This window comes from Branchiostoma lanceolatum, chromosome 4 (assembly GCF_035083965.1).
Source record: "Branchiostoma lanceolatum isolate klBraLanc5 chromosome 4, klBraLanc5.hap2, whole genome shotgun sequence".
NCBI lineage: Eukaryota > Metazoa > Chordata > Leptocardii > Amphioxiformes > Branchiostomatidae > Branchiostoma > Branchiostoma lanceolatum.
In genome coordinates this window covers 10,835,016-10,844,114 of record NC_089725.1, presented here as the reverse complement: position 1 = coordinate 10,844,114, position 9,099 = coordinate 10,835,016, and the positions used below count along the sequence as shown (strand labels likewise).

The following is a 9,099-nucleotide window of genomic DNA, read 5'->3' as shown; positions in this document are numbered from 1 at the left end:
ACATCCTTGTAGTAAAATACGCAAGGTAACCGTGAGGGTACTCAAGTTTTTGGAAGACTTTTCAGATGGTATCCACTATTACCTCAGTAGTATCTATAGATAGCGGATGCCACCTGAAACATCAGACCGTTTCCAAAATCCATTCAGTTGCTTGAGTAATTGTTCCGTATATTGCTTCATTATATTTTGAGGATGTCATCAAATCAATATGGCCTTAATAACCTTTATTAAAGAATACCAGCTGTTGGTCATTTGGGGTGGGATCTACAATGTAGGTCAACAGATGTGACATACGTAACTGAGAAAGAGAGGAACATCCGATAGATACGAATTAGGGGTGGGTACCGGTACCGTGTACCGGTACAAAACCGGTATTTCTTAATGGACCGGTCCAAAAAAACCGGTCCGTAAAAAATCAGTGGACCGGCCTATGGACCGATTAGACAATTCATAGTACCAGACTACCAGCAGGCGGCCACATAACTGGTCTAAGAAAATACAAAACAGCAGATTAACGAGTCGTTTTCGATAACGTTAGCTGTGAATCATATCTAGAAACACTTAAAGGATGAGTAAACAGGCGGCGAAGAGAGTATAGTTATAATTTTGAGACAAAGTGCAAACCTAAGAAATTATATCGTTCCAGACTTGACGTTTGGAGACTTTTACGTGTGTCTCGCTCTCCAAAATATGATGTACTGCGACACTACTATGATCAGGTACAGGTACAGGTCCGGACCTGGACCTGACCCTCTGGACCTGGACCGGACCTGAATTTTATGTACCGGTACCCACCCCTAATACGAATTATTCAGATGACATCATTTGCATATTAACTGAGAAAATTCTATAGTGGTAAATGAGGGGAACTGGATATCTGCAGCAGCATTTGGAAGTTGGATGAAGGTGAACATCATAAAACACGAACTATGTAAATCAGGGCCTCATTTGCATAACAGAAAATACTGGAATAACCCTCCTTGCTACAATAGGACTTCCATACTTTGACCAACTTGGGTGATTTGGGTAGACAAGATCATCAACTGATATCATATATGCAAATGAGACGTTATTTCCATAATCAATGAGAAACCTTTATAATACATCAGTCGTAACGGTGAAAGTCATTTGGCATAATTTGTTCTCAACTAACGTTATATAACAAAAGTTTTCAATGTTATGACGATCTCCTTTTCTAACATATTAGTACTGTAATTGTCATATCCACTTTTCTTGTAATAATTGAAATTATTATTCCCCCCCATGACCGCATTTCCTGTCTGGATTTTCATAATTTTTACCAAACAATGTTTATACGTACTCAAGAGCTAACCCCCCCCCCCCCCCCACCACCGCAATCCTACTCTCAATTCTGTTCGCAACATGAGATCACAGACATTTACTCTCACAGACTGTTTTAAAGACACCGCTAAAGAGTCTCGAAAGATTATCTTTTTCTTAATCTCGTCCGATTCAAATTGGCAAGAATCCATTTGTATTTCATTGGACTTCTTTATAAACAACCAGCGGCCCCGAAGAAGTGCCTTCAAGTCGCGACGACATGATTACCCTGTACTCAACAGTGACGAGACTTACATGAAATGTAATTTTAGCCGTCAAAACTCGAAATGAAACAACAGTAGCCAACAAACGTTTGTCTGATGAAAAGTTGTTCAAGACATGACGACGGACAAGAACTACGATTTCTCACTAATCTCAACAGTGATTTTGCTAGTCAGCTGTTCAAATGCTTGCTTATTGGTTTCGAATTGATCATCTGATGTCACACCTGTATTTTCAAATGCAGGTGTGACAACAGGTGTGATATTAAAACATCGATCGGCCAGGCGTTGCTTTTGTGCAAGTTGACCCCCATACAGTGCCGTATGATAGCAGCTAATTACTATGTGTTACATCCAGGCAATTCAAAACGAGGAACGCAGTTTCGTTTTCCTACCCTCATTTCACATTTATTTGCAATGACTAGTCTACAATGACCAGCATCTAGAGTGAATATTAGTTTGAGGACGACTTTCCCGTGAACGATTTCGGTACCCTGTCACAGTCAGATTACGCTAATCTCCGAATCCAAGCAGATGTCGGTGGTTTCGGCTTACAAAACAAGCGAAAAATACGTACAAAAGCAACGTCTAGAAGACATGGCAGTATTACTATTTGCTTCTCAGGTACAATACTTACTAGTGACAAATATTAAAATACAATCAAACCTGTCCAAAACGACCACTCTGTGGACCGATGAAATCTGTTTTTTTTTGTGGACAGGTGGTCACTAAACACGGGATAGGAAAAATTATCTAAGGGACCACCAAAAAGTGTTCACATTGGCCAGGTGGTCCTTATGTAGAGTTGCTCCTTGTGCATGTTTGTTTGTATGTGGACATTAAAGCAGGAACATAGAGTTACGATTCAAGGTAATATGCACACGTATTAAACACCTGTAACTGGTTGGCAGCGCTGACAGACAGACGGAGTTTATTTTGTTTGTTCCTAAACAAACAATCTGGTCAATTTTCCCGTGCATTGTCCTGACATAAAGACAACTAAGGCCATTTATGTAGAGTGAGAAAAATGTAACTGAGATTCCTTGGGTCCCTAGGATTGAATGCCAAACAAACAATTAGTGAAAGAACCTCATTAGCATGTGAAAGGGGCCGCCGCTAAATTTGTCACCAAACCATCGATATGGATCTTTTTACTTCAGCCTGTTGCCTTAAGAGGGGTCTGTATGGAGACATTCGATACAAAAAAATTGAGGCAATCGCCGAGTTTCATTGTCCAACTATAGGCAATTTGAATAAATGGATGGTTGAGCCACACAAATACTACAGTATATCTTAAAAAAAGGCTTTTCCTTCCCTTTGGAGAATGACGGTGACACCTGTTGTCAGGTAAGACAACCGCGTAACCCCCATACACACCCACAGCATGTGTTGCTTAGGTGACGTTACAGTTTAGAGGACACGAAGTGGAAGTGAGTTGAAGCCAGCTCGCTATGTCGCGCGATTTCTGCACAGAACAGCGTGGACGTTACCAGCTGTGTTGAGGTTAGATGTGGCCGGGTTAGAGTGTTTTCAGGTGGGCCGTTGTAAGGAGACATGTCGGCGGTACAGACGGTGGGTGGCAGCGGGCTCCAGCGCCCCTACACACACGGCACGTTTCAGAGGAAGCTCAATCAGTTCGAGCGACTCATAGCCGATATAACCCAACAGGACAGCGATGCCAGTCCCGAAGAGAAGCGACAAGCTATCAGCGGTGAGTAGCACACCTGTTTAGGCTGTTAGGCGAGTCGGAACAACACCTAAGGCAAGGTCGAGTCCCTATCTTTAGATAAACCCTATCTCAATACCTTGGTCGAGTCCTAACCCAAACCCTTAAAAACTTTAACCCAACACCAAGGTCGAGTCCAAACCCTAACCATAACAATTGTCAGTGGTGTTGGTTCCAGTTGACAATTGTCCGACTCGTCATCATCGACCCAACTGTTTTTGTTTGTCGTCAGTAGAAAATGAAGCCGAAGGCAGTGTTTCCAAACCCAGACAACCGCTTTGATGCACGTGTGTTGGTTGCTATTTGTTGTGGTGTGAGGTGTACCGAAGACTAATCGAGTTTGTTATAAGACTGTTTGGTTTAGCATCGAAACGAGACTGTCTGCTATCACCAGTTAACTGTCAGATATTGCCACACAAAAAACGAATCAGTAAGAATCAGGATGTGTGAATTATCAGTCAACAACGCAAACAACCACAACCCCGGAACGGAACAACCGGTCAACTAATTAAAAATGTTAGTCCCTTTGTTTCCTGTCTCAATGGATTATAGGGTAGTGACCAAAATACAGACAATAGCTACCAATCCCTGTCCATATATATGTGTCAAAAGTCCCAAAGACATTAAGTTGCATTACAAGAACCATACAGGTGTTCAGTTGTGACAATAATTACTCTGTAAATGTGTCCAAACAAACAGCGTCAACATGCCAGACTGGTCCCAGTAGCTGTTTATTTATTTTCCAATCTTGAGCGGTATCATGCAAGGTTTAACTTGGGACAAATAGCTACCATAAACCAATGTCAGAAACTACAAAAGTCACAAGCGGACGTTAACCGTCCGTACATTTTTGTATATCTATCAAAATTTGTATAAAGGAGCTATGCATACATTCAGGTATAACGTTAGTAACAATTTTTGCACGTGCTTCGACTTTCAGAAAGCATGTCAGGGGGAGGTTTTCACTACATTAAACACAATCAAGAAGAGAAACAAACTGTTATTAGTTACAACTCAGTCGACACATTTGTTTCACAAAAAAGCGAATGGTTGCCACGACCGGAATGTTTGCCGTCACAGTGTAAGGACACGACCCAGGGGAAAACAATGGGCGGGGAACAGAGCGTTCTGTCCGCCTTCACTCAGGCAGAAACACGAGGGTTAGGTATGCTGCAAGGGGGTTAGTTTGCTCCGTGCACTTTGCCCTGTGCTAGATCTGTATTCGTGAAAAGAAAGAAAAAAGTTTTGCACTCTTGCTTTTGTACACCATTTTAACAACATTGCTATGCATGCTAGTCATGTCGACTTTTGGGGGTATTTCTATTCCAGAGGGGTTATAGCGTCCATTTATTTCAGATAGTTACTCTATAACAAAATAGCGACGTAATATGAGGCCCTCTGACGCAAAACCCCGTTAAGCTTGCTCAGCCTTAGATTTATATTTTGCGAAATTTCTTGCTTTTCAACAGCACTTTACCAACATGTAACATTGCTATGCATGCTGGACACGTCGACATTTGTGGGAGCTCTAGTAGTACGATATTATCTATAGTTACTGTTTGAAAATTTAAAAAAAAAGCTAGTAACGTATAATCAGCAAGTTTCAAAATTTATACGAGGCGCTCTAACATGATAAAGTGACGCAAACATGTGTACATCAGGCTTATCTATAACGACACATGTTCCCTATGTTTAAACACCTGTACAACCGACCTGCCAAGTTTGCATACGGATGTCACCTAGCACCCCGCTGCCATTGTTGTTGTTACTGCTGTTACATGTACATGTACTTGCAACGTACCGAAGGTGCAGTCAAACCTTTACAAGAAAACAACTCTACACGAAGACTACCTGACTACTTTGACAACTTTTGTTGGCCCCTCAGATATTGTTCCATTGACACAAGTCCTATCTATAGTGACCACCTGTCCACATAGACAAGATTTTATCGGTCTCCTGAGTGATCTTCTTGGGCAGGTTTAACTGTAACCTGAAAGATTTAGTATCAGACATGTTGACAAGGGTGATCGGATCTTAAAGGCTACCAAAACACAGGACCCCGGCTTAACGTCCCCTCGAAAGGACGGTATGCTACCCTGGTAACGTACAAAAGCCTGTAGTTAATCTCCAAACATCCCCGTTTTCTGACATCGGCGATCAGAAGAAGGTGGTTTACCATTCTCCTTCATACCCTCATTGAAGAGTAGCAAAACCCCTTATTTTTTTACTAGATTGCGGTCGCCAAACGACCGTACAGCGACCAATATTGGATTTGTGTGCAACCCGTGATTTCGTTACTGGAATAGCTGCTGCCTAGGCAAACTTCCAAGGGCCAGAAAGGGTCGTCAACAAAAGGACTTGACTCTGCACTAGTAGACTCGCCCTACTCTAGGTAGCAGCTGTCCACCAATTGGAATATGCTACAAGATGTGAATGTATGATCTAAAAGACAACAAAACACTCGAAACGTAAAAAAGTTGTTCTTTATCTGTAAGATTTGTCGATAGATCTGTAAAAATCTTTGGTCTATCAGCTGTCGCTCAATCGTCGCTCAGTCATCGCTCAGCTGTCGCAGTGTCTAGTGGATAGGGAGCGTACGGTTACTTGGACCCGCGAGCTTAACATGAAGCTCACCACTCCACTGGACCACCTACTCGCACCTACTGCCATTAATCACCAACTTTCTGCTGTCTTTTATCCCAGTATGAACCTCGGTCATATGTCACACCTGTACCTGTACCGGTGATTTGTCCTTTAGACATTTGAAAGCTGACTACAGAGTATATTTACACGAACGTTGTCGCCTGTCGTGGCGATGTTTACCCTGTTACTCCCACCCCCTTCCGATGTGACCCCAATACTTCACATCAGCACTTGTTCTGGAAGCCCGGTAGTCAGGAACGGTTGCCCGTTGGCAATCATCCTGCTTATCTTTACAACAGTTAGATAGCCTTGTTGAGTTCCTATTGGCCTCTGATAATGTTTATAGATACTTCATAGATAAGTACAGGGACTCCCATAAGGTCTCCAACGACATGATAACCACACAAATGTAAACACGAGTAAAATTATCTTACTTACGTACGAGTTTATGTTTAGATAATGAATAAATGTCTCGCGAAGGACATAGGTAAGGATAATAGGAACACTTAAAACAATGGTATTACTGAATATGACAAGAATAAGATCACTAAGATGTTTAAAGATGAAACTCTATATAATAAACAGTAAATTTGTTAACTGCAAAATGCGAACATTTTTAACCCCTGTAACTATTGTCATGATGATACTGGAACATGTCACTGTATGTTTTGTGTTGTGGATGGATATTTCATATGTTTATCTTAAAATCCTCGTTTGTTCCAAGCTTGTTCTTAATTTGATGCAAGGTATCTAGAACCTAGCTTGTTTGTGAACACTTCCTTATACTGACAATGTCTCAAATGTTTTGTTTCCAGAGGGTCTCCGTTATGAACAGTTCTGTGAGTCCATTCGGTCCTTGTTCGGACCAGATATCCGGAACCAGGACCTCAAAGCCATCTTCCGGAAAATCTCCACCAATCCAGATGCAAAGGTGGACTGGAGTGAAGTAAGTCTTGACATTCCAATAGATACTGCCATGATTATTGTTTATTTATTCATTTAATTCACCAGGGGAAACATATCACCATCTGGCGTTTTTCAAGTTTGAGGACCGTGTTGCATTTACTTCATATGGTTTTACACTACAGGGTAATCTATTTGAAGGGAGCACCCCGTGATATGTACAATCTCTCCCATCAAAACGCCATTCATCTCCACATATTTTTAGCAGCTTCCTTTACTGACCGGTGCAATGGCCTAGTTGGTAGGGCGTTTGCCTTGCACACGGCAGGTCTTGAGTTCGATCCCCGGGCCGGTTCGATTCATACCAAAGATTTCAAAAATAGCACATACTGCTTAGCACTCAGTAAATGGGAAAGCAGTATTGAAGTTCACACATCACTACCAGCGGACCAGCCCCCTGTAGTAGTGACTTGCACAAATGTGTGGCTCAAGGGCTATAGAAAAGGAGATATGCGTCTTATCAAGGCATCAGGGTCACTTAACTTTACTTTAACTTTACTGACTGGAACATGTTCCATGGTTCTGCAGCTGTTCGGGTACTTCCAGTCGGAGGTGCCGGAGGCAGAGCCGTCCATGACCGAGGATGCCAGCGTCTTCACCGTGTCGTTCCGTACCAGGGTCGGGGATGCTGCAGGTCAGAAACTCGAGTTTGTACAATTTTTTTGAAAAGCTATAAGTCAGAAACTCGAGTTTGTACATTAAAAAAATATATATGTCAGAAACTCAAAATGTACAATTTTCTAAAAAGCTACATGTCAGAAACTCGTGTTTGTACAATCTATAAAATGGCTGCAGGTCAGACACTCGAGTTTGTACAATTTTTAAAAAATGGCTGCAGGTCAGAAACTCAAGTTTGCACAATTTAAAAAGTTTATTTTCCAAACCATTTCTAAGTTATACATGTTCTATTGTAGATGATATTCACATGTATCTGCCAGGGTTGCGATTGCGATCTGGCTGAATCGCCGATTCTACCCGTAGAGATCCCGATCGAATCCCCGTCAAAAGGATTCTAGGGAGGTGTTATGGTGGTCTCCCGTTTATAAATCCAAAGCTCTAAATTTATCTAAAGTGACATGAATCAAAGATATTGCAATCTTTACAATCGTAGAATCTATCAGATTCTAATCTCTACCCTGATATGAATATCCTTCCGCAGGGGATAGAAAGCGGAGGGATATTGCACAAGCAATCATCCATCTGAAGGAAGCCGACTTCTACATCACAGCTTCACAGAAAGGAACTCTCTCCATATACAACAGCAAGGTATTTGGTCATCAAACATGCCCGTGTGAAAGATTTTATCATCGTCATAGTTTGGCGTGGCGTCCGTGTGGTATAGTGGCTCGGGCTCCCCCATCCAACCCCAACCCCCATGTGACGGGGAATAAAAGACGTTAAATTGAATAGAGATAGTCTTTTACGTTCTGTACATATAGGGCGATCTGTTCATCAGCATCAATGGAAACGATCGCTGGCAACTAGCCCAGCTCGACTATTGCAGAGCTTGCCGCAGGTTCATAGTTGTGCCGTTATCATTATTATTATATCAATTCTTCCAAGTTTTTACTGATCGCTTCCCTTTTCTTCTTTTTTTTTCCAGTTGAAACTCCAGAGCTGTTGTGATTTGAATGTAAGTTTGTCATTTTGTGTCGTTCAGTATTGTATCATTCGTTTTTAATTACATGATGGAACACCTACACCAGCCAAGATGTTTGTGATCTAAGGCATTGTCTTCATTTTCATACAGGATTCAGCGTGGGTTACCGGGTGCGACTACCTTCCACGGCTCCGAAGAGTGGCGGTAAGACACTACTCAAAGACATCGTAGGATTCGTTACGAACACACTAACTCCAGCATCTTGTGATGATCTTCTTGCTCTTCCAAACTTTCATTCATCTTTTATCGACAATATTCCAAGAATAGACATGGCATTTTGCATTCATATTCTGATGTATCCTGTTGTATAAAAGTAATGAAGGATTATGAACGTAGAAATAGGCACTGTCATGTATTTAAACTTGGATCATACTCTTATAAATATACAATTTGTTCTGACATGTGTACAAAGAATGGACGTCTTACAAAGCAAAATAGGTGAACATGAATGGTACCAGTGCGTCAAATCTATTCATTACAGAGTATAAGCCTGATGAAGTTCAACTCATTGGGTTGGACCTCAGAATTGAAATTTGCGTTTGTAA

General features: G+C 41.6%; 1 protein-coding gene across 1 annotated transcript in view; it reads left to right on the top strand.

The window, feature by feature from the left end:
• Positions 1-2,948: 2,948 nt before the first annotated feature.
• LOC136432537 (WD repeat-containing protein 64-like) overlaps positions 2,949-9,099 on the top strand; it is a 29,359-nt gene continuing 23,208 nt past the window's right edge. Inside the window, exons 1-6 of the mRNA XM_066423896.1 lie at positions 2,949-3,273; positions 6,747-6,877; positions 7,423-7,528; positions 8,054-8,160; positions 8,498-8,527; positions 8,645-8,698. Of these exons, the coding sequence (XP_066279993.1) occupies positions 3,117-3,273; positions 6,747-6,877; positions 7,423-7,528; positions 8,054-8,160; positions 8,498-8,527; positions 8,645-8,698 (585 nt within the window). The 5' untranslated portion in view covers positions 2,949-3,116. The remainder of the gene's footprint in view (positions 3,274-6,746; positions 6,878-7,422; positions 7,529-8,053; positions 8,161-8,497; positions 8,528-8,644; positions 8,699-9,099) is intronic.